The 25,976-nt window shown below is 41.9% G+C and overlaps 1 protein-coding gene across 4 annotated transcripts in view; it reads left to right on the top strand.

The window, feature by feature from the left end:
- Nucleotides 1-25,976, top strand: part of GRHL2 (grainyhead like transcription factor 2) — a 68,547-nt gene that overhangs the window by 37,307 nt on the left and 5,264 nt on the right. For 3 of the 4 annotated variants that reach the window (XM_054058131.1, XM_054058129.1, XM_054058133.1), the window contains exons 9-15: nucleotides 3,447-3,605; nucleotides 9,674-9,761; nucleotides 9,852-9,988; nucleotides 13,195-13,226; nucleotides 14,937-15,031; nucleotides 19,854-19,939; nucleotides 25,910-25,974. In XM_054058131.1, coding sequence (XP_053914106.1) covers nucleotides 3,447-3,605; nucleotides 9,674-9,761; nucleotides 9,852-9,988; nucleotides 13,195-13,226; nucleotides 14,937-15,031; nucleotides 19,854-19,939; nucleotides 25,910-25,974 — 662 coding nt within the window. The remainder of the gene's footprint in view (nucleotides 1-3,446; nucleotides 3,606-9,673; nucleotides 9,762-9,851; nucleotides 9,989-13,194; nucleotides 13,227-14,936; nucleotides 15,032-19,853; nucleotides 19,940-25,909; nucleotides 25,975-25,976) is intronic. The other variant, XM_054058132.1, reaches the window with a different exon arrangement.

Below are 25,976 nucleotides of genomic sequence, written 5' to 3'. Positions count from 1 at the left end.
AAGGGCTACCTTCCCCCAAAGAGAAAGTGCTTATTTCTAGACATGCTCTATAAGGAACAGAAGAGTTGTCGTTATCTTAGGCCACTTTTGAAACTTTCTCAGGCACCAAATATTTCTCCAAATGAGTTTTTCATTGCCAATGGCATGCCTGAGCTGGAGACTGGATGGGTGGAACTCTATCATTAATTGCTCTAAGATATGCTGACATTAAAAGAAAAAAAAAGGAATCACTGTAACAACTCAGGCTTGTTTCTGATAGCAAATTATTGCTAGAATCTAGTTTGCACAGGTAAAAAAAAGTTTGTAAATGAATTCAAGCATTGTCATAGTTACATCCATTAAAATAGTTTTAAGTCAAGTGTAGACAGGGCCCTGGTAGGGGGGGAAGCAGAGATTTCTACGCTTGCTACTGTCGTTCTACTTAACTCTACATTTTTTAACCGTGTAACTCTATCATGCAAGGAACCAGCAATGCAACCTTGAGGAAGTTCTTAAACCAGAGTGTCTTCCAAGAGAGGCAGAATGGGACTTCATCTTTTTGTGCTCAACATGGGGTTGTTTTGCTCCTTGTCCATTTAGGCATAGGAGTTTACCTGCTTTATGGACAGGAGCTGCAAAGGAAGAAGAGGCTGTGCCTGGACAGATGAGTGAAATCAGAGGAGACAGCATTCCTTGGCCATTGCCTTGAGAAGACAAAGTTTCCTGGACAGGGCAGGGACAGAGAGAAGGGGACTGTCCAGAGGGCTCCCCAGTCCTGTTTACCGCAGCAGTCTGCTGCACCATGGTGTTAAAACTGGTGCAAATCATCAGTCATGCCAAGGAAAAAACTTAAAATCAACACATCTTAATGCCCACTTCCGCTTTCCTCTGCATACCATGATGTTTTCCTTATCCAAAGTTCTTGTTGCATTATGCAGGAAAGCTAAAGAGGGTTGTGTGGAGACAGAAAATTTTCCCAATAACTAATAGTTTGTGTTAACTTGAATCCATCTGGCTATCTGTGAAGTGTAAATGACATGACAGAAAGTGTAGTATACTTCATTTGCATGAATGTACAGCCATTGCTCCTTGGAGAGATCCTGATGTATTGCAGTGTCAGGACAAGGATATTGAATCTTATAGCATCAATCTATTATTCATGCTGAATAATCTGTTATTGCTGTATGGGGACTCCTGAAACGATAAAGTCCATCTTCCCTAGCTGTTCCTCCTTTGCTCTGAATTTCTGGAGGCAGCAGAAGAGATGACATGCAGTGTGTGCTTAAGGTGGGACACGGTCTTTTTACTTCTCAGCTGAGTGTGCAGCAAAGGTGGTAGATGCACAAACTGCTGGGTACATGCAAAGCCTGCACATCACCTCACATTTTATTGTACTGTTTGGAAAATCCCTGTGCAGTTGTATGGGTTAAAGTATAGCAAGGCCAGAGCGTATTTTATGCCCGACCTTATTCCACTGTTCTGTGTTCACACGCACTTTAAAGCATTGCCCTGATACTGTAGGAGTCTGAAGGCAAATGAAAATTCAGGCCATCACGTTTCAAAGGTATATGCACCCGTTGGTATCCACGCCTACCTTTGGAGCTAGAAGAGACCAAGTTGTAATTTGAAACAGAAATAACGCTATCAGCTTCAAAATCAGAGTTTCACCCAGGGCCCTTCCCCGCCTCCCTCCTCTCCCCGCAGTTAAAGTTCAACTATTTCATTTGTAAATGCAGCACTGTGATACAATCAGAAGCAGAAATGCAGAGGTGCCATTAGCTCAGTCAGGCAAACAAGCTGCTCTGGCTCCATCGTAAAAAAACCTGACCCTAATGTTAACTTCTGCCATTAGGGTAAAGTACCCCCTGCCCCCCACCGCCCCCACCTTGGGAGCTGCTTGTTTGTTCTCATCTGCTTTTCTCTTAGGGATCTTGCATTGTGGTCACTCATAATGGGCTTTTTTTGCCCAGCTTATGAGTCTGGGAGGGTGTTCCTTCATGCTCTCTCATCCTGAACCTTCCCAGACCCCAAGGTCCCACTGGCCTTTCCTCTGCCAGGTGAGGGTGCATCAGGTCTGTTTGATAGATCCTGCAGATCTCTTCCTGCATGTGCACATTCTGCTGGAGCAGGCTTCACATTCTTCTGGTTCAGGAAATAAGTAGTGGTGGTTTTCTCTACCCTTTTCCTTAGTTCGCTGTTTGGGTTTTTTGTTTGTTTGTTTTTGTTGTTTTTTAAATAGAGGAAAAGTGAAAAGTAGGATCAGGTTAATACATAATTAACCCAAATTACTATGTAATGCAATTATTCCTCACTGGGAAGAATAATTGGATTTTAATCCAGTTTTATCTCTCACATTTCAGGCACACCATCCTGATTGAAAGATATCAGTGATGTTTCAGTTCACAGTACTTCCTTTGCATCAAAATAGTCCTTGGGAGACCTGGTGGTGGGAGAGCTTCTCCCAGGTGCTGTACAGATGGATGGAGGTTGGAGGGCAGGAGATAACTAGTGGCTATCAACAGACCTAAGAGGGCATAGAGGAAAAGCACAAGATGTATTTCCAAAGCAAAGACAGACAGGGGCATTGCTGGGAACCAAGGACAGTGTCAAGTTGCATGGATGCTACATTGCAAAGGGGATTCTCAAGAGGAGGTAGGGAGTAGTTTTATAAATGTTTGAGAAATTCCTTCCCAGTATGAAAGGCAGGGTGAGGTGCATTTTTGAAATTGAAGAAAGACAGTGAAGGACCCCTAAAGTGAAGATCAGCAGTTTCTGTTGGCGGGATGGAGAAAGAGGTACTGCTGATTAAGGGAATTTGTAAAATAAATGAAAGCGTGGGACTTATCTTTGGACACACTGAATTCAAATTGTGAGTTGTCAGAAGAACAAGGCAGACCTTCAAAGAACAGCTGGGAAGGATGCTGCTATGTCTGTGTTAACAAATAGTGCAAACATACAGAGCAGGTTTGTAGAGTGAAACAAGTCAGGGCTAAAGACCTGACATCCACGTGAGGCATATCTTGGGAGGTTTTACTCAGTTCCCACAGGCTGAGTAACCAGTAATAGCTGGAGCATGTGAAGTGTGCTCCTAGGCCATGTCTTCTGGTCTGGCTCTTCCAAAAAGAATCCAGCTCATGTGCCCTTAGCTCTCTGGTGTGAACCAAAGCACGGTAAGTTAGGATGATCAAGTGGCTCATCTTAAATGTGAGCTCCTGATTCAAACTGAAGCACCAATACATGCCTTGAAAGTTTGTCCTTCCCAGTACAGGAGCATCCTTGCTGGACTTAGGACAGAAGTAGAAAATAAATGTGTGAGTTGACAGAGTGATTCATAGCTGAATTAATTTTTTTTTTGCAGGGTGGGGAGTGCAGGATGTATTTGCTTTTATTTTCCCCTTTGTCGTGTGTTCCTGGAAATTTAATAGTTCTTTGCACCACATTTTAAAAGTAATCTCTCTGGCATACAGATTTTCATCACAGTGAATTGCTTGAGCACAGACTTCTCCTCACAAAAAGGGGTGAAAGGACTTCCTTTGATGATTCAGATCGATACGTATAGCTACAACAACCGCAGCAATAAACCTATCCACCGAGCCTACTGTCAGATCAAGGTTTTTTGTGACAAGGTAAGTGGAAAGCTTGGTTACCATAGATAGAGGAGGAACCTTGCTGGAGAGTTTGTTATTGCTGTATTTTAGACCTGATTAAATGTTTTTTTTATTTCCTTAAAAGATGGTGTTTCATGGTAGAATCTGGACATCATAATTTAACAGATTATCATGTAATCATTTTACTGCTTTGCTGCTTTTTTGGCCCTGATTCTTCAGCTTGTGAGAAATAGTAGGACTGTTTAAGGACAGCATGTTACAGGTCATGATACAGGAATATAAAATATAAAATATAAAGTCACAAAAAGTACAAATGCAAAGATCTCTGTTTGGGAGGTCAGTGCGGACCACAGAGTCATGCAAATGCCACTCTGATGATGTTTTCCCTTCTGGCTCTTAACAGCCAGGATAGCTAATGTGTAAACTTTGCGGAGAGGTCTCTGACAGAGAAATGCACCTTTCAGTAAAGGCCTGCTATGCCCTCTTTTATGACACAGTGGAAAACACCTACTTCCAGTGGTGCGGCTGAAGGATTCCCCCCTATCCCCTGCTTGATTACAGGTGGTATTTTGGAAGCTTGAAAGAGACTATTAAGTTGCTAGGATTTTCTTTTTGAAAGTAAACTGCAAAATATATTAGCCATTTCCATTTTGTAGTTCACTTCAGTAACATTTTTTTTATGTGCTCGCTCCCTCTTTGGAAGAATTTTGTTGTTTTACAGTGTGTTCCCCTATGCTTTTGTGGGAACTGGTAAGATTTTTCAACACCAAAATACAGATCATGCCTTAACAAGTCTGACAGTGTCATGGTAGGCTGTATATTTCACCAAGTAGAATGAGTTGCTCAGAAATGTGATGTCAGTGATAATTCTTAGATCTGAGCATCACCACATGACTGCGTTTCAGTTGTGTTTAACACCTTCCAGACGATGAATTTATCCCTTCTGGCAAGATCTTCCAGAGAGGAGGTAATGCCTGGGTTCTATTCAAGGTTCAGGTATTCAGGAGCCTACATCTGTTCAGTGACTCGGATATTTATCTGAATTAGTCTTGCAGATGGGAATAGAAAGGCAAAAGGCCATGCCCCAGGCAATGCGTAGCATTAACTTTTTAATGGAAAGGGTAAAGAGTTCAACTGTTCCAGGTCTCTGTGCTGATGCTCCTTCCCCTTTTTCACTTAGTTCCCTTGTTGCTGTCTTGACAACGGGATCTTGAGGGCTAATCAGTCAGTTGCGTTAGTGAACCGAAAACTTTGAAAGTAATGAATGTAAATGTATGCATTAAGGTCTTCTTGCAGTCAAAATGTTATGCTTTTAAAGTTAACTTTGAATGTCAAATATTTAGAGATTTGAAACTACAGCTGCATGTTAAAAGCTCGATAAATATCAAAGTAAAAAATAATTTTCATTTAACTGTTTTTGAAAAGCAATTAGAAAAATCTAAATTATGTTAAAAGAAGAAGGAAATTCATAGTACAAACTCATCAAGGATGACCTGTAGACACAACTGGGGGAGATTTTGCATGATACATGTTCATTGCACCTGCTGGCTAATTGGTACTTCGAATATCCAGACTAGAAAGCAGGAAATGAATGTTGAGTCTTGTAATCAAAGACTCAAACTGCTTCAAAGTAGAAGAAATGATCACTGGGGTATTTAAAGCATTATCCACATCAAAACTTTACTGAAAGCGGGAACTGGAGGCCTCAGGGGTGTAGATAGTGGGATGTATGTCTGTATAACAGAAATTTATACATGCCTTCACACACACACAGCTTTTTAACTTTATGTAGGGCTGAAATGAGTTGAATGAATGAAAATTATTGGTCAATTCACATGACGTTTGTGTTAATTGGCACTTGGAAAGAAACTAAGGCCTGATTCTCCTCTCAGTCATGCTACTATATCTTTATTTATATCCATTTGTCATGGTGCTTTTGTAAGTAAATAAATGGTTGGAGAATTTTTACTTGCTGGGGATGCTGGGAGAATATGTTACCCTTAGAGGAAAATAGCTGGTGGGGCTGGGTACCCTCATCTTTTCAAGATGGTAAAATAAAACCCTAGCACTGGTTGAGGTGGTGCTGAACGGAGGATCTTGACTCAGTTTCTCTGCCGAGTCTGCAACTTGCCCTCTAGTGACAAATACAGGGTTTGCTGCCTGTTTGGGAAAGACCGTGAAGCTGAGACATTTATTGCCCACCTCTTTGTCATATTCAATTTTAAAGGTGTTACAGGATCATTTAAAAAAAGGAAAAAACCTAATCAGCAAATGTGTAATAATCTTTATACATCTTAAAAGTGTGAATTGCACTGTTACACCCCAGAATAACAGCCCTGAAGAGAAGTTGGTGAAAAACGTGTCTGATTTATTCCAATTGTCTCGATCAGAGGAACTGCACGGTAAATTCCTCCTGCCTGAGTACAGAAACATATCTTAGTTTGAAGTGCAGAAGAAAAAATGTTTCTGTACCTGACAGTGTTCTTACAAATGTTTTTTTTGCAGTGATGGGTGTCTTAGAATTGGAGTTATGTTTCCTCATTTCCAGTCAGTGGGAACTTCAGTGGACTGCCACAGTTTCTCAAATATGGTGGATAGTGGCTTAGCAACTTCATCAGCCAGTTCCTTCGGGACCCGTAGATGCATCTCATCAGGTCCCATGGACTTGTACACTTTCAGGTTCCTTAGATGGTCTCGAACCTGATCTTCTCCTGTGGTGGGCAGTTCTTTGATCTTCTAGTCCATGCCTTTGCCTTCTGTGACTCAGGTGATTTGGCTTGAGCCCTTGCCAGTGAAGACTGCGGCAAAAAACATCATTGAGTACATCAACCTTATCCATATCCTGGTAACCAGGTCTCCCTCTCTGTGGGGAGGGCCCACATTTACCCTTTTATCATCAATGCATTGATGTACCTGTAGAAGCTTTTCTTGTTGTTCTTGGCATCCCTGGCAAGATTTAATTCTATCAGGGCTTCAGCTTTCCTACCCTGATTCCTGGCTGCTCCCTACCTGCCCTTGCTTCCACCCTCTCTAGGCTTCCTTTTTGCTAAATCATAGGTAAAGGTGTCTAGTTTTTAAGGTAAACTTTTGCTGATAAATGAATGTTCTCCAGCTGAAAAACAGCATAGCTGTTGTGGAAAGAGAATCCCTAAAGAAATAAAACTGCATTTAGCTAAGTGGTACATTTTATATATATTTTAGTATTTACTCAGGCAGTTGCTTAAATTATATAAACTAGAGAGTAATGCCAACGCAGATTTGATGGGCGCTTTGTGACATAAATGTATGGAGACAAAGGCTACAAAGGCTGTAATTGTATGCTTGCTCCCTATTCATACTCCAGTCTTTCATCCGTTTATTTTCCAGTAGGCGATCTTAAAAGTGACTGTCACAGTGCACATCTTGTTTTCTCAGTGCTAATTCTCTCTGCTCTTGCAGTCTTTTTATTGTGTGCAGATCACTGATTCTGCATTATGATAAGAGAATATAATTTTTATTCCTTAAGGAGGTTGTCAGGGAAACTTGCTACCAGGCTTATTTATATTTATGTATTGCAAGATGCTTTAGCCACTGTGTATGAAGGAACTAGGATTCAGAGATATTTTTGTTTTCTAAATGTTATTAACTTTGCTTAAAAGAGCAGAAGCATTTGAACTGGCAAATACTATAACATTGTTTCAAAATCAAATAAACGAATCCCATTTTCTTTACTCTGAAAAACTATATTTGTCTAGAATATATGCAGTTCTTCCCCTCTTGCCTTCAGATATGGATTGTCATATATAAAATGGATTATCATAGGATATTGAGCAACTCTAATTACCTATTGATCTTCAACTTTAGAGGGAAGGAATCTGAAGCCTATGGGCCTGTCGTAGCAGATGTGGGATGCTTTGGCCTGGAACTAGAAACAGCTGTACGCATGAGCTTCATCATAGTGTTGGGAGTGATCCTTACGATGGCAAGGGCTTTGCTAGGCTGGAGCTGGGATGCAAGACATAAGCTCAAATGAGCTGAGGACTTGGAAAAATGTTTTGAATGGGCTGAAGGTCATAGGCTGTGTTTTGCTGATGGTTAGTACCAAAAATACTTGTTGCATTGATACAAAGTCCAGATACCAAAGAAAAAAATGGAATACTCATTCAATTGTTTGACTGATCAGAGCTTAATTTGTAGTCCCCTATGAGAGGGTTATTTCTCTGAAGAGGTATGCAAACTCTGATTTATCAGATATTTGTCAGATGGCTCAGCTGTGAGAACCATCTAGTAGAAATGCGCTGGTATGCAAAAATCTTATTGTGGTCCCTTGTCTCAGTACCTACAGCGACAGTGTACCTCAGGTAGGCTTGGCTGGTCCCTGCGCTGGCCCCTGTGGGATGCTCCTGGCTCAGAAGGGCTGGTATGTAGTGTGGTGGCTATTACAGTTGCCACATTTATAAAGTGGCTGTGGCACAAATGAGCACTGGTGAATGGGAATGGCTGCCGTGCTCAGGGATTGCCTGCACCCCAGAGGACTTGAAGTGTCTTGCTTTGAGTGAATGAAGACAAAGCTGTGAAGCTGTACCAAGTTCATAACTTACAGACAATATCAAATAAAATTCAGCAAAACATACATTCCTTATTGTGTATAAGAGAATGAGTCCTCCTTAGTTTCTGCTCCTGAGGTGAAACTCTCGCTTGCTGCTGTGAGGAAAATGGCTTTCAGGGTTCATCCTGCTACCTGTGAGCAGCACAGAGTGGTAGGAAGGGCTGTTGCCGCCTGGCAGGGCTGCTGTGTGCAGCAGAGGGCTCTCAGGAATGTACCTTCTGCAGGACAGTGGCTGGGAGGCATATGTTTGCTCCTTTCTGCAAAGGACAGTGGCTTTTAAAGATACAAATGTAGCCCTAGAAACAATTTAGAAAAGGGCATGACTCCCAGTCCTTTGCCTTTTGTGGCTGATGTCGGTGACAATTGGATTGGGACCTGGGTCTGGAAGCAATGTTTCTGTTCCACACCTTCATGTTTTTTAAAGAGCTATTTCTTCCTCCCCCTCTTTGAACCTCTGGAAATCCATTCATAGATGACAGCCAGGAGTACATCTTTCCCTGTGTTATTTTCAAGCTTGGTTCATTGGCTCATGTGTGAATTTTGCCATCTTGAGTGGATATTTTTATCTTTCCTTCCTCCACCCCCCTTTCTTTAAAGAAACTTCTAGTTTTAATTTGGAAAAAATCTTTAATTTTGCATGCTGACTGTCTCTGAGCATATGGATCTTTAATGCCCTTTACAACATGTCTATATTCATATTTATAAAGTAAATTAGGATAACTTCAAAGGAGGTGTTGCTGCTTTTTATGTCAATAACAAGTTTTATTTTCTAAACTTGTTGCAAGTATATTTACATAACAGAAGCTTGCAACTTCCCAGAAGTTCCTGGGCCTAAAAAGGCAGTGCTACACTGCTTTCCAGTTTCTGGAGGGCTTCTCTCTTTCTGAAATGCCTGTATTTTTCTGTAAGAGCCCTTGAACCACTGGTAAGCTGTTGCACTGCCAAATTAAAAAGGCCTCTGCAAAGCTGGACATAATGGAACAATGACACCCCCAGACAAGGTCAGTGGAGGAGAGATTACGTAAAAGCTTTGCACAGATGTGATGTAAGACGATAGCAAACCTGTATGTGTTTTGTGTCAGTATGTAAACAAAGTATTTAACCTAAGCACTGCATCCATGGCAGAGGCACTGGGCCTGGGATGTGTTTTGTGAAGGCTGTGGTGACAACAACCCTGCTACTAACTGCATACTGCTCAAGCTATCCATCCATCCCATATCCTCCAAGCCCACGTGTGGGTTTTTTCCTATTGATGATTTCAGTTCTGGGGTCTGCTGGATGTGCTAGCCTGAGTTTTGGGCACAGGTGATCAATGCAGAGCTGGCTGCACCTTCATGTTCCACAAAAACCTGGACAAATTTATCTGTAGTGGGATAACCGGTTTCTGTTTCAACATCTCTGATGTGTCCATCATTGTAGTTCCAGGCATCACAGGGGATGATGCTTGCACTGGTTCCTTTTTGGGGTAATATCTGTGGGTTGTCTTTTTTTGCATCAGGGAGCAGAAAGGAAAATCCGGGATGAAGAGAGAAAGCAGAACAGGAAGAAAGGCAAAGGCCAGGCATCCCAAGCCTCGTGTAATAACTGTGAGTAAGATGGGCTTTTCTGGTTTGGGCCTAAGTCACACTTAAAATGCCTCCTCTCATAACCACATTGCTTTGTGATTCTCCTATCAGCTGAAGGGAAGTTGAGTGCACTCCCTTTGCAAAAAAAGAGTGATATCACCTTCTTCAAAACAATGGCTGACCTGGATTCTCAGCCAGTTCTCTTTATACCGGATGTTCACTTTGGAAACCTACAAAGAACTGGACAGGTAAGAAATGATAATGAGATGAGCCAGTGCCCACCTGCCATCTGGCCGTGTTTGCTCCGAGGCAGGTTTCAGGAAAATAAATCATTGTTCTTGGGGGCTGCTTGTTTCTGCTCTTCTTTTGGTAAATGCAGACATTGGTGAGTTACTTAACAAAGACCTTACAAGAGAGAAGTGCCCTTCTAAGTTCTGGGTTCATTAATAACTCACTTGTTTGTTTTTTATGGTTTTGACATTCTTTTGCTTGTGAGAAAGAATGGGACATATAGTCAAGGATTTTGACCTAGAAGGTTGATTTTGTGACAAGTCTGGGTTTTGGCTGTGCTATTTGGCTTGATGAAATGAGGTGCCACCTTGTGGTAGCAGAGATCCCCTTCCTTGTGACAACTGAAAATGAAGACCCACCTCTTACACGTGTAAGGAAGTCAAGGGTAGGCTCACTAAACACCACTACCCATTTTCTGTCAGCATCGCCTAGAGATCTGGGAATTGCTTAGAAGAAAATGTTCCCACTCTATGAAGAAAAAAAATCTGTCATGCTAATATTAATATTCAGTATTGGTTTAGTGCAGAAGTCATTGATTTATTATCACCAGTAAGTGTGTGGAAGTCTTTGCTGACTTGAGTCTTCTAAGACTTACTTTATTGTTTGTTGGGAAACTGCAAACCTGAATTAGAGGGTAAGCTCTGACTATTTTTTAATATGAACCTGTTATTTATTAACAACTCAGGGAGTAGGATGAGACCTTTAAGCATGTGTTTATAAAGACAAATAGTAGATGAGAAAATTTTGTACACGTCTTGCTGCAAAATATTTAAAAAATTAAAAATAAATGACACTGGGTTGGAATTGTCATTTATTTTAAAGCAGTGAGGATTGTGGTAGAGCAAAGCACAGAGAGCACAGACATTGCAATCACAGCTGTCACTGACTTACTCTCCAAAATTGGAAAGACGCCCACTCACATATCAGTACTGGGTACCTTCTGTCCTCGAGGCTTTCAAACGAGCCTGTGGATTTGTCTCAAAACAGGAGGTGAAAACGCTCCTTGGTATATGTAATCCTGTGAATAATTTTCTAAACTACCTGGAAGATATCTCAGCTGTCTAGCTTTTACACAATGTTCAGTCTTGTATTTTGCTGCTGTATAGGCTGCAGTATTGGCATCCTTGTTATCCTGAACTTTTCCATTGGGTTATGTATTACTTAATGTAAGAAGGATTTATTATAATGGTGTTTTGTAGCCAGTTTTCGACTCCTGGATGTAGAATGAGTTCCAGATCTCAGCTTGGCACACTCACACCTGAGCGATTTTAACTGTATAGATTCAGAAGTGAAAGCTTTCAGTGTGGTGGGTTGACCAAGTGCACACCAAAGTCACTCTGTCACTCCCCTCCTTAGCTGAACAGGAGAAAATATGACAACAAAAGGCTTGTGGATTGAGATAAGGGCAGCAATTACTGTCACTGACTCAGCTTTGGGAAAATTAATTTGTTAACAATCAAATGAGAGTAGGGTAAAGAGAAAATATTAACAAATATTAACACGCTTTCCCCTCGCTCCTCCCTTCTTCTGAGGTTTAACTTCACTCCCAAATTCTCTCCCGTCTCCCATCCCAGCAATGCAGGGGGACAGGGAATGGGGGTTACAGGCAGTTCATTACGTGCTGTTTCTGCCACTCCTTCCTCCTCAGGAAGAGGACCCCTCACACTCTTCCCCTGCTCCAGCGTGGTCCCTCCCCTGGGAGACAGTTCTCCATTAACTTCTCCAGTGTGAGTCCTTCCCATGGGCTGCAGTTCTTAATGAACTGTTCCAGTGTGGGTCGCTTCCACGGGGTGCCGTCCTTCGGGAAGAGACTGCTCCAGTGAGGGTCTCCCACCAGGTCAGTGGTTCCTGCCAGCAAACCTGCTCCAGCCTGGGTTCTTTTCTCTTTGGGGCCACAGCCCTGCCGGGAGCTTCCCTCAGGGTCACAGCCTCCTTCAGGTACATCCTTCTGCTCCAGTGTGCGGTCCTCCACAGCCTGCAGGTGGATATCTACTCCACCGTTAACCTTCATGGACTGCAGGGGGACAGCCTGCCTCACCATGGTCTTCACTAAGGCTGCAGGGGAGTGGATCTCTGCTCTCATGTCTGGAGTACCTCCTTCCTCTCCTTCACTGACCTTGACGTCTGCAGAGTTGTTTCTCTCACATAATGTCACTTCTGTGTCCTGCTGCAGTTGCAGTTCTTTTTTTTTCCTTTTCTTAAATATGTTATCCCAGAGATGCTACCACCATTGCTGACCATCAGCCTTGGCCAGTGGCAGTCTGTCTTGGAGCCAGCTGGCATTGCCTCTGTTTGACATAGGAGAGGCTTCTAGCACAGAGGCCACTCCTCTAGCCCCCTAGCTTCCAATATCTTGCCACACAAACCCAGTACAGAGCTGAACGTACTCCAGTCCTTGCTGACGTGAGTGCTGGGAAGCTGCCTGAGGTGCCTCTGCCCCAGCAGAACACAAGGCTCCAGTGCCCCGCCTTTGCCCCACACTTGTGCAGGAACCGAGGAGCTGGAATGCTGGTGCATTTGATGGTGCGGACCCACGATGCAGGCACATTGTGAGGAATATGACTGATTGTTCTGTAAAGCCTTTGATAACAGGCTGTGATTTGATGCCTCCCCTGCTACTGTTAACTACGTTTAAATTTGGACCCAATGACTGTGACTTATACTGATTTACACAAAGCAGGGGTCTGGACTTGTGCTTCTGCCCACAGCCTGTGCAAAAGAGTTCAGCTGTACCATTAATAGTTTTATTTCCATTAGGCCTGTAGTTTAATGTGGGTCTTTGCAGTTTAATTAGATTTTCAGATGGTATTAAATACATACACAAGCTTGTGAGTGTTGTTGCTTAAATCATATCAAAAGTAATTTAGATGAGTAGTGATCTGATTTAGAGGATTGTAAAATAATAGGGAAAATGACATAAGCCAGGGGAGGGGGCATTGTCTGTCAAAATGTTTGGTATATTTCCATTAGATAATATTCAGCAGCAGTTTTTTTAAGCCACACATTTTACAGATCACAATTAGTACTGGAGTTTTATAGAAGGAAAAGGATTTTTGATGTATGAAAACCTGCAAACCGCTTATTGTCTTTTCCTTCTTTTGAAGTTATTCTGTTAAGCCTGTGTCTGACTTTCAGGAGTAATTGTTATTTTCTACCCTTCTAGGTTTACTACAATACAGATGATGAGAGAGAAGGGTAAGACATTTATTGTTTTACAAGCTTTGCAGATAGCAGTTCAAACTCATAGAAAGCAGGCGCAAAACATGAGATCAGATGAAACTGATCTCCTTTCTCTCCCTTCCTTCACGTTCTCCCACCGCTAATGATAGATGAGTAGTATGTAGAACTGGTAGAGGGAGGTTTATTTTATGGTAACTTTCTTTTCCTTCACGTGAACTGCCTGCTTTTCCTTCTTTATTACATTTCCGAGTAAAGCACTTGGAAGAGATGTAAGGTTCAATACAGGGATAGGATGATATATTTGATAATAAAGACCCTTTTATATAAGCATTCTCTAATAATTTCAAAACCAGGAATTGTTTAATGAATCACTGAAATTCATCCTGTTCCTGGAAGCTGTTTAGCGGCACACAGGTGTGTGTATATGCCAAATATAAGAACTGCAGAGAGAATGCACAAAAAAGAAAAAAAAGCAGAAAGAGAATGGGAGATCCTGAGAATAGGGAAGGTTGGAAATGAGAGCACTCCCTGTCTGGTCTGAAGGGACTGGGAGAACTGCAGGAAGTCCCTAAAATAATTAGATATGTCATGAAGTAAGGGCTTTAATTTGTGTGGCTGCTGTTTAGCCAGAATTAACTGTAATGTGTGCAAGCCCCAGGCTTCTGCAGGTTGCTTGAATACCAAGTGAGCACCCCCAAATCTGAGGGTGTGGAGTAGGACAACTGCACTCACATAAGCCTGCAAGAAGCGGTCAGTGGTGGGCAGTGACTGAACACCTGCAGCTAACAGTGGCTTGAAAACAGGAGGCCCTTCCCTTCCCTTCCCTTCCCTTCCCTTCCCTTCCCTTCCCTTCCCTTCCCTTCCCTTCCCTTCCCTTCCCTTCCCTTCCCTTCCCTTCCCTTCCCTTCCCTTCCCTTCCCTTCCCTTCCCTTCCCTTCCCTTCCCTTCCCTTCCCTTCCCTTCCCTTCCCTTCCCTTCCCTTCCCTTCCCTTCCCTTCCCTTCCCTTCCCTTCCCTTCCCTTCCCTTCCCTTCCCTTCCCTTCCCTTCCCTTCCCTTCCCTTCCCTTCCCTTCCCTTCCCTTCCCTTCCCTTCCCTTCCCTTCCCTTCCCTTCATGTTCTTTATAAGGCTCACAGTGGAATCTGAGAAACGGAAGAGTCTATTGCACCAAGCACACTAGCTTCAGTTCTTTCCTCGAAGAGTAAAAGGAGACACCAACTCTTGCCAGAGCTATGTGGAGGGGAAGGGGCAGCCCTGAACTTCCGCAGTGGAGTACGTTGCAGCTTGAGGCTGGATCTGGCCCAGCATGTTATTCCTTTTGAACTCGCTGACTTGTACTGTCTTGGGTATTAGAAATATCACTGGTGTTTCCTGAGGCTGTCTCCTTGACCCCAAATAGGAGGTGAATCAATGTCTAAATGTGGGTTCAGCTCCTTATTTAGCTATTTCTTCCTCCCAACCCCCCTTCTTGCAATATTTAAGTTGTTAAGGCCTTAGGGGTTTTCAGATTTTCCTGTCACCTGTCCCAGCCAGTCAGTCTGGGCAATTTGAGAGGCTTGGAGAGTTCAGATAAGCATCAAAGGCTAAATCCTTGCAGTCTCTGGTCTGGTGCTGCTTGAATAGCTAGTGGAGTTCTTGCCAGAGTTGAAGCGAGTCATGACTGCCGCTGTTGTCTTCTGTTGGAAGCACAGTTTTACCCTGACATGGTCCCTGTTGTGTTTTCTAGTAGCAGTGTCCTGGTCAAAAGGATGTTCCGGCCTGTGGAGGAGGAGTTTGGTCCACCCCCTTTGAAACAAATGAAAGAAGAAGGCCTGAAAAGAGGTAACAGTCAATTCTTAGCAGTTAAAAATAATGCTGTGAGACTCATGGCCCTGAACTAAGAAGAGTGAGTGTGGCTTGGACCAACTTGGGGATTTGATGCTAGTGCAAATATGGGGTCGATAGGAGAAGATACCACTACACTTATGAGTATTCAAGGAGGCATTTTAACAAATGCTAATAATGATTTAAAAGCAGAAAAGGAAAAGGACTGTGCTGTCTCAAGAAGGGATCAGGAAACAAGTGTATATAAAATATAAAAAAGCTCGAAAGTTTCTTGGTCCTTGGCCAAGCTGCATAGTTCATAAATGTTCCAGTAGCAAATCTTGGGTTGTCTATTTTTAACTTGCTCATCTTTTCTGTTCTGTCTGGGATCACAGGGATCACAAGCAAATATGCGAGATGCACTGGATCAGAAACAGAAACTATACACAGTTAAGCTCCTGCTGACTGCAAACTTGCATTAGCCTGAGTCAAGTCTCAGAAATTTCCTACCTAATTAGAAATAGAAGGCGTTAGCAGAGACAGGCCTATCTGAATTGTTTAAGAGTTTGTTTCCCTTAACTGTTTTTACTGTCCTGAGTGAATATTTTCACAGTCGTGTTTCACATGCTGTACCAGTCCAACTCCTGTTTTCCAGTCTGCTACAGTGGAGCTTAAATTTAGTAATATTGAAGGTTTAGGTAGAGCTGTTAAACTTTGTGCTGAAGGTAAGGATGAGCAGATGGCAATTTTGTCCACAAAATCTGCTTTGTGTACAGTCACTTCCATTGCAGTGCTATAGGTGACAGCTTCCTCACTGCCACAGTTAGACACTCTGGAGAATATTTGTCATTCCTTCAGTCTCATGAGTTCTGTGAAGTTAGTTTATTGGAAGCCCAACTTACATAACTCAAGGTAGCAAACTTTTTGAGGTTCAACCATCAGTTTGTGAGACAAACAAGGTACAGAAGTGAGCTCAGTTTTTCTTAATTACATCATTTGTAGGATTAATTTGAGCATTATAGAAACAACTTCACACGAGCCTGCATTTGCAAAGTTTCTCTGTTGGTTATGGTGATGTCCTTGAACCAGAGGAAGCATACAAGGTTACAGGGTTGAGGCTGATATCTTCCTGGAATAAATATGAACATATTCTTCTTTTAATTAAATCTTCCATTAATTATGTAAGTTCAGCACTGACCACAGACTTGCATCTGGTTGACTGATGACCAAATTCACATTATCGGGGCTCCATCAGGCAGAAGGGAACAGCCACAGGGCTATATAAAGAACTGTCATTTCCTGCAGTTTTACCTGGATTTCCTAGCTGGAAGCCTGGAGAGTTGCCTGCAAGGAGATATTGGTTTGCTTTGATTATTCTTGTCCTTTGCTGTTAGTTGTTTTAATATGGTCCAGGACTTGCAAGCATTTCAAGGAGAAGATTTGGAAGAAAAACAATCGTTTTCAACGGTGGCAAACCTGTGTTAAATAATTAAATCCAGGAGAGGCATGGAACCGGAGAAGGTGGAGGATGACTTCTTCCCATCTGCTTCCTATTCAGTGTTTCTCCAACTTGGACTGTGCTGGCTGGAGGCCACGTCTCTTCCAACATGCCCTTTGCTCTGGTGAATTTCTTGGCATAGGGAACACTGCACTGGGATTGTGCTGATGGAGCACAACTCAGCTCGATCTGCCCATTTGACAATACTGCCTTTGCCACAACAGTCACCTGGTATTAAAATATTCTGCTGTTTTTCCCAGGCTTAGCTGTACTAGAAGCCTTTTTTTTTCTCACAAATTTATTTTGTACAGCAGAATCAATGACTTCTAGAGAGCAGGTATAGGTGAGGCACTGGTGTCGTGTTTGAGAGAGAGCAGATCTGATGTGTGAAAGCATGCATTAAAAGCAATGTAATGAAGGGGTGGCTCATTATCAAAGCAGTGCAGGTAAGTAGCACCCAGTGAGGTGTCCAAGCCCGACTGAAGTGACAGTGTTTGGCCTCAACTCTGCCTGATGGACCTAACTGTAATACTGTCTAGTGGAAGCAAAAGTATTAAGGGGCAGCCTCCAAGAGGAAAGGTCTCAAGGGGTTAGCTAACCATTGGTAAAACAATATTCATATTCTCACACAGGTAGCTGCACCTTTGTCAATTGTGCTTTCATCTCCTTGACCTCTAAGGGAGGTACAAGTGCCCAACACAGAAATGTAAAGTATGTTAATCTCTACCAAGTGTGCAGTGCAGCTAGACTTGTGGCCTTTTCCTGTTTTGAGTTCTCAGTAAGAGTTTTTAAATCACTTTCCCTTTCAGATTTCATAGGGAGTTTTCCATTATTTATAAATCTGGCAGCTGCATTACAGAGTAGGAAGACTTTTAGTCCTGTAGTTCTCAGCTTGAATAAAGTCATATTTTTGTGTAACTTTTGTCTGTCCTGTTAAATTACTCTGAAACATTTTGGATTCGTAACAAAGAGGGTTTTGTGAACCATTCCTGTGGAGGACAGCATTCACTCTGTCACTTAGGGAATTTGTGCCTGGGCAATTACTGAAAACTCCAAATGTGGGAAAGGGAAGCTCAGTCACAGCTACCAGCCTTACTTTCCTTGTCTAAAATGTGCCATGTCTTCATCAGGAGACCATTATACAAAGACTGTAGTAGTTACAGGGTGTCAGTCGGGGCATTGGACCTGGCCAGTGACCTAGGCCAGTGACCTAGACTTACTGTCCCATCACATCCATAGTTTCATTTTTGCCATGTCTATTGCTTATCTTCTGCTGTTGCAGATTTGCCAATGGAGAGCCAAGCTGTTTACACTTTCAAAGGAAGCATTTAACATTTTTCTGCATTCCCACTTAAATCCCCAGTTCAGCAGGGATTCCTTGCCTTTAGCAAAGGCTGATTGCCACTCCACAATTTTGTGCAGGACTATTTCTTAAGTAACTAAAGATAAATGTATCACTCCCGTCTTTTGCAATTCATTTTAACAACTAAAGAGCATTGAGGACTACAGTGGGTTTCAGTGCTGGCAAGAAAGTCAAGAACTAAGGCCAGGCAGTGTAGACGTCAGAAATTTGAGTTTATCTTACTTGCTGCTAAAAGTAGCTCACTGCCTGGTACAAGGTTTTGGGTTTTTTTTCCTCCAAATACTGCAATCTGTACTATTAAAGTGAGACCATCTAGATGCCATCAACCTAGTGACAGTGGGATCAGAGGGCATAAATATGAGTAGTCACATCATCACAGCCATGACTTGGTATTCAATGTTGATTCTGCTGAGCCCAGAGGAGCCTTTGCAGCGTCTTTCCGTCCTCTGCCCTGGCTGAACCTCCCACTGTGGGCCAGCTGGTCTTCTCTTTGCAGTTGTGCCAGCACGAAGGCTTGTGGGGCTGCATTGTAAGCTGAAGTAGGGACCTGACCTGTCTGGAGAACAACTTTTGTTTTTTCACTTGCATCTGCTCTTCAAAAGACTTCAGCGCACGGGAAAATTCATTGAGACAGGCCAGAGTAACAGAGCATAAGGGCAGGCATCACTGTCACCAGAAGTCATTTATGGAAAAGTGCCCTAGTGAATCAAAGCGAGGATTTTCACACCTGTCAGGGGAAAGAAAAAAATACCAACATCCCATATGTTTACTAATCCTGGTTCTCTGTGTATACAATAGTAATTCAAGTTCCCCATTACTCTTGTAATGGATCCTTCATTCAGGATAATGTTGCCTGACATGTCAAACACAACAGAGAGATTTAAAGCTCAGCACTTGGGTTCTATAATGTCCCTAACTTTAACCTCGGACTGAGTGATTTTTCTTCCTTTCAGATATGTTTGTAATTATTAAGACTGGCAGAGGTCCAGATGTTTGAAAAGCCAGGAGTTACAGGACAGCACTCTGGTAACAAGAAAAGAATTATTGAATTAATGACAGCGTAGTATAGGTAAAATTAATAGAACGAGTGCTTGCTCATGCAGGTTAACATAACAAACTGTTTAACTATGGCTGTAGATTTTTTTTTGTTCTCTTATATTCTGAGAGTTATTTTGGTTGTGACACAAAATTATCTCAGCTTCTAAGTCCTTTAAAAGGGCACTCTCAGGCAGTTCCCGAAGAATTTCACTCTATAGTAGGTGAAAAAGATGTGGTTCTGTGTGCTGGAGGTAGCAGTTTTACAGCTCATACTTCTGAATTAAAGATTAAAAAACCCACTATTGTCCTGCACATCTGGTTTGTAGACCAAGACAGGGGACTAGTCTGCCCATGTTTTAAATCTTTTTTTCAGTCATTTCAAAATGTAGACAGAGAAGCTATGATTCTCTGCAAGTGGGCCCAAGTCCACTGGACCATTTGCAGTCATCTGCATTACAATGTTGGAGAAAACTATTTCTTTCCCTTTTTGTTGACTTTGCTCTCACAGGCTCAGCTAATGGCAAACCACGCTTGCCTATTATGAATGTCTTTTCCCAGCCTTTTGGGTGAAGCCTGGAGAGGTGCAAGCTGACACACAAGTTTAGAAAGGTGTAGCTTGTGTGCTTTGTCCTGTGACCCAGGGACAGAGCCTCAGTGCCATTTAGCTTCTCCTGTTTCAGTAAATGGAGGTTTAAATGCTTGAAGATTCCTCATATTATATTAAATTCTCTGAATTTTCTTTGTGTATTTTCAATGCAATTGTGTGTTGTATCTTCCGTGTTTAAATTGCTGATATGAGAATAATTTTTTTTAAATAAACGATCTTTAGCACTTCATTTTATCTGTCATGGATTAATATTTGTTTTTCTGTTCAGTGTGGGGTGTTTCATCTGCTCAGTTGACTGAACCTGCTCCAAGTTTGACTTTTTTTTGTGTTTCAGTGCTTTTGTATGTGAGGAAGGAGACAGATGAGGTGTTTGATGCTTTGATGCTGAAGTCACCCACAGTAAAGGGGCTAATGGAAGCAGTAAGTATCCAATATCCTTACATTGTTTGTCTGTCTTGGGAAGAAAATTTCAAGGCTTTCAATGTATTATTGACCTAAAACATAGTATAAAGATGAAGTTATTCTCAAATACGTTTAAAGCATTTAATAAAGGCTTTCTGGAGCATGCCTCTAAAAATCCTGTCATGTTTTGAATTCAGTACTGTTGGCAGGTTGCTGGGATTAAACAGTGTCGCAGAGCTGATTTATTGGAGACCTGAGCCTTGAGGAATGGTGGTAATTAACCAGTGTCTGGAAAGCAGAAAGGTGCAGGCTACATTTTCTGAAATGTTTCTTTGTGAACTGATGAATCAGAGCTTGTTGAATCTCTCCCTGTAATGCCATCTTTTAAAGAAGAGGCCCAAGGATGCACTGTTTCTGTGTGAACTTCATATTGCTTTTGTTAGATTACTTTCCAGCATAAAAGAGTCAGTTGCCGAGCCAATGCAGACTAGTCATTCATAGCTCCTGTCTCAAATTCCTTCTGTTGCCCTCACTCCCAAAGTGACCTACCTACCAGCCTGCCTCTTTGCTGCTTGTTTGATGTAATTTTTTGCTTATTACACATTAACTGTGATCATGAGTGGTTATTCCCACCTTTAATCCTGTTTGTAAGAGCTGATGGATTGTAGATGTGTGAAATCTGGTGAGCGAAGGGTTAAGACACAACCATACCACTGCTTTGGTAGCGGGACTAATGTTTTATTGACATGTGCGATGCTGAGTTGGTTTCCAGCCTTGGTTACATGGAGGAGAGAAATTGAGAACGGATGAAAATATTCCTAGAGAGCTCAGCTGAGTGTTACAAGTATGTATATTCATACTCTCATGAAACCATCACAGTGTCTTTTTGCACGTACCAGACACTTCAAATCCAGTAAAGATGGAATTATTTGTTCAATATTTGGCCAGAAGCAGAAGACAAAAAAAGATTTGTGGATTAGTGAAGTTGTTTAAAGCACTTATTTAGATCAGGGTATCTCTGAGGAGAGTCAGCTGCATTCTAAGGATGTCCTAACCAGGCTTTTGCTGATACTGTTTGTTAGCTGTGACTGCAGCTCAGTTGTTTGGCAGAACATGCGTGTAATAAAAGCCAGACTTCACTTGAAGAGGCCGCAGTCTGATTCATGATAAGCTGTAACACAATTTCATCTTGTCTTTCTATGGAAGTTAAAAGTATGTTATAATCCTTCTATAACCCTTGAAGCTAACATGAATATTTTATCTCCAGTAGTCTGTGCCTCTCCATGCCTGTTCTCCAGTCCCTATGTAACATAAAAACAAAGCTGGTGCAGAAGCAGGAAAGGTTCTTGAATACCTTTGTCAGCACAGCTGCTGACTCAGTGGCATGTTTTCGGCACAAGAGAAATCTGATCTGTTGTAAAATGTCCCAGTTCACTGGAAGAAACACATCCAGAAAATTTTAATTCTCTTTGATAAAATATTTTGTATAAATCAATGCCAAAAGCTGTTGAACTGCATATGTATTCTTAAATATTCTCTCTACAGTCATTTCAGCAAATCATGTAATTTTATAATTATGTACATCCTAAATATTCACTTCTAAACTCAGTACCAAGAACCTAGAAACTGAGACTGAGTATTATAGAGCCCCAGGTCTGAAAGACAACATTAATGATCCCGAATCATAGCTGCCTGCTCCGTTTATTGATTTTACTTCTTTTTGTTAATCACTGTTTCTGGTCTGTGGCTTTCTCCTAATTTTCCATGATTAATGGTATTGTTTTCTCAGATACTAAGTTTATTTTATTCTCTTGTATACCCCTATTCCAATAAACAATTAATTAGATTCCTTCTCAGATTTCTTTCTTCTGGCAAATATCTAGAAGTCTCAAATTTCAGAGATACAGAGATACACAACTCAGAAAATGATGCAAATGATTGAGTTTTAAGATGTTTGCATCCTACACTAGTCAGTCTTGATCAACAGAAAATAGTGAAACAGTTGCCCATCGCAAAACATTACATGTATGTGGTGACTGACCAGCTCTAAATCTTCCTCTCAGCCCAATCCAAAGTCAGGTTAACTCTCTGGAGCTCAGTAGGTACCACAGTCTTACATTATGCAGAATTGACGTATTTATTCAGATTACAGAAGGCGCTCAAAATTGGGAAATTCAAGCATCTCCCAAAGGCTTTCTAAAATTAAAAGCTAACAGCTGAGCTCAATCAAGCTTGCTTACATCAAAGTTTATTAGATAGCTCTCTGTGTCTGTGTCCTTCCAACCAATGTAGGGCAACAGACTGGACCATTCCACAGAAATAAGTTGGCAAAGATCTTTTCCTGTGTGCCTCGCCAGCCCAGATGTCTGCCCTTTCTGTCTTCCTGCCCCAGCAGAGAAAGCATTTCTTGTGGTGATCAGATATGTGCTACAGACACGCTTGCCATGCCAGGAGGCTGCAGCCCAAAGGGATATCCAGACTGTTATTTCAGTGCCACTCTGAAGGCTGTCCTACTGCTTCATGCATCCTAGGGGAAGGAAAGAATTCTCTGCTCAGAAGATTGAAAAATGAACAATGGAGATGATAAAGGAAGATATTCCTCAAATAAAGATATCTTTTTAAAATTCGTTGTAGCCTGCTTGGGGTCAGGTGAGAAATCCTGCTGTTCTATGTGGAAGTTGGCAGTAGTGGTGTTCTCCCTGAGTTGGCAACAACTGTGTTTCAAAGGAGGATGTTAAATGAGATGTCCTAGCAGATGCTAGCTCTCTGTTTTCTCAGATTCTGCAGCAGGACTTAGCACATTTGTGCTGAAGACTTTTTTTCTGAGCCTGTGGGAGGGAGGGTCCCTCATACCCCAGCTTGGAGCCTTTCTTCCACAGCTCGCTGTGTGTAATTGGTTGAATCCTTAGGGGTTCCTGAGAAATGTGCTTATTCAGTCAGCTGGAAGTCTTTTGCAATGCTCGCTAATCCCTGCATGTTATATAAATCCTACACCTGTCATAGCCAGTGTGACAGGCAAGGCTTTCTCAGCCCTATCTGTCATAACTTATGTAGGAAGTGCTGTCCCAGAGGCCCAAACCACTTTCAGCAACCTTTGGAATGCATGAGTGTTAGGTATCCCAAATATCCTAGGCAAGTTTTATGCTGGAATGTGCTTAATGCTGTATATAAGCTACTATTAAACCTTCTTGGCACAATAATTTTCTCCCTACTTGTTTATTTGTGTAGAGTCAGTGAAAGGTGTCTTCAAGTACTGGTCTTTGCAATATCACTAGGCTTCAGAGTTAACAACCCAGAGGGGAAAGATGTATTATTTCCTCATGTTTGCACAGTTGTGACGTTTTCTGCAGTTCCAGGTTGCAGTTTGTCTGATGCCCGTTAGGAAGGATTTTTTCAACAATCTGATGAAATGGAGCCATTTTTATTATTGTTTTACATGAAAGTGTAAATTTAGAGGTACAACAAAACCACAGGCACAAAAGTTTGACACCACATCACTTATCTGATGTCCTTCTGTTCATGGTAAGCAAAGCTAGAGGGTAAGAAACAGTAAAAGGAGAACATGGGAGCTTCTCTAAGACAGTCAAGATTTGCCTTCACAGTGGGGCAGCTGGGTACCCTAGGCCAGTCACCAGCCTCAGATCTGGCAGCTGCCCTCCATGGGCAGCATGGGATAAGGCACTGAAGATAAGGCATTGATAAGATACTGATAGGCAGGGGTAGATTGTGAGTGAGGGGGAAGGTGTGGGTGCCTATACAAGTGCTTGTGGCCAGAGGTAGGTGATTCCTTCTGCTGACCTTGCATTTATGTGCATAGGCTGGGTCAGGCTTTCATGAAGGCTATGTGGGGCGGTCTGTCCCATCTGTGATGGAGAGGGGCTGGAATAGGTTAGGACATCCCACACAGGAATATGGCAGACCCTGGGTTCGAATAATCATTTTTTTTGTCCTGTTTGGAGCAAAGACTTGAACTTGCTCCAGATAAGCTAAATATGTTATGGAACATCCTTGTCGGATGCATATTCATCCTGTGCATGTGGTCCCATAGCTTTTCCATAGGCTACACAGAGCCTTTTGTTTAGGCTACTTAGAGCTCAGAGTGAAAAAGGTCAGTTTTATATTCTGACAGTGAGGATGTGTGTGAGAGATAGAAGACAAGTGGAGTGAAACCGTGTGAAATTATGCAGCCTTGATGTTGAATTAGGCCTCTCTGAGGGCAGATGAGAATGTGAAACCTGAACTATCATCAGTATCTCCAGCAGTGAAACATGCTGGTATGAGTAAAACTGCAGTGGCAAATACACCCACAATCTACTTTGTATTTCTTTGCTAGGTGCAAAACTTCAGGAGTAGGTGGGTCTGGTGAACCTTATCAGTTACTCCTTACTTACACCCTCCATTTCCTTTAGCCACAGGTGTGTGCTGTGGTCAGAGGAAACTATTTGCATTATGAAAGAAGCTTTGTTGGTTCTTAAAAATCTTGAGTTACTATGACAATTATGCTGGTATAGGCAATGTAGGCAAGTATAGGCTAAGTAATTCTGTCACAGAATCCTGGCTCCGAGTGTGAGCTGTGCTTGGGATTCAACCTGGGGCTGTTTGAATCTGTCCTTGGTGCTGAGTTTATCCATTACTTTCTTTCCATTTTCTATTTAATGATAATTGCTTTAATTTACTTCTCTAAAATATCACTTTTTCTCAGTGGAAGTCTGAACATAAACACAAAGAAAGAATTTTACAGTGACTGATGTCTGGCAGTCTTTAAATGGATTTTTACTTGTGCATTTCGGTTCTTTAATGCAGCAGATAAATAGTCAGCTGTTTAACTGCAACTTCATTTCACCTGTGAAGAGCAGGAAAGTTACTTTGGTTGGCAGTAGAGTACCGCAGAACATTAATCACTGACAAAAAGTCATTTTTCCATAATTATTTTACCTTATAGGTCAATCGTTTTCTAAAGTTTGAGCTGTGAGACTTGTTCCCTCAACAAAGAGCCATAACTTGAAAAAAAAGCTAGCTTAGATGGAGGGTCCAAGGACACCGTCTCCATGAGCACACCACAGGTTCATTGCAAAATGGACATCTAAAGTTACTAATACACTACTGCAAAACAATCTCAAAGCATTCTGGTGAAGTGTTTGTTAGTGTTGGTAATTTGTCACCTAAACAGTTCTTCCTTCAAAAGTTTTCTTATGTTTTCTCCTTTATAATTTGAGTAGCTGGCCAGAGGTTTATTTTAGAAGTCCTTTACCTTGTTAATACACTTCTCTGTGGTATCTCATCTTGATGTTTGTACACTCAGGTGATTTTTTGTGAGCAAAATAGTGTTCTCATTTTGCCACCCTCGTAGCGAGGCTGAGTCACCTCCCCAACAACACTGAAGCTTTCTGGTCCTGTGTGTAGCATGTTTGTAGCCCTCCCACAATAAAAGGTACCTTGAAGATACTTTTCAGACAGAAGGTGTACTATGGAGTATCCTGTTAGCTTAACAAATCTTGAAATGACATTGGGAAATAAAAACCACAGATTTTTTTTGTTGATCCATCAGCTCCTTTTGTGTTGCTACTCATCTGCCTTCTGCCTGGTGAAAGAAATCTTTGCTTCTGTGCGCCCAGGAAATCAGAGTAAGAAATGACAGAAAGGTGACTAATCTGGCTGAAATTCCTTAGTGAAATCTGAATCTGAGAAGAGTGTTGACTCCTTGAGCAGAGCAGTAGGAGATGCTAAGGCAGTTTTGATGAGTCGCACACTGTGAAAACTGTAGGCTCCAAGTTTCTGAGATTGCATTTTTTTATCAAGATGTTTAGGATTATTCCTCCCTGAACCATTCTTAAATGAAGCTATGGTACAGTTGTGAGTGATTTTTCTACATGCCTTTCCTGCCAAAGTTTGCAGAGTTAGTGGTCTAATGCCTTACGTAAAGTGAGGTGATCACTTCACATTTCTCATTAGTCTTCAATGACATTTCTTTTATTTTTATGATTTCAGATATCTGAGAAATATGGGCTGCCCATTGAAAAGATTGCAAAACTTTATAAGAAGAGCAAAAAGGGGT

This window comes from Cuculus canorus, chromosome 2 (genome assembly GCF_017976375.1).
Source record: "Cuculus canorus isolate bCucCan1 chromosome 2, bCucCan1.pri, whole genome shotgun sequence".
Classification (NCBI taxonomy): domain Eukaryota; kingdom Metazoa; phylum Chordata; class Aves; order Cuculiformes; family Cuculidae; genus Cuculus; species Cuculus canorus.
The sequence above is the reverse complement of the archived record's forward strand: the minus strand, read 5'-3'. Positions and strand labels throughout refer to the sequence as shown.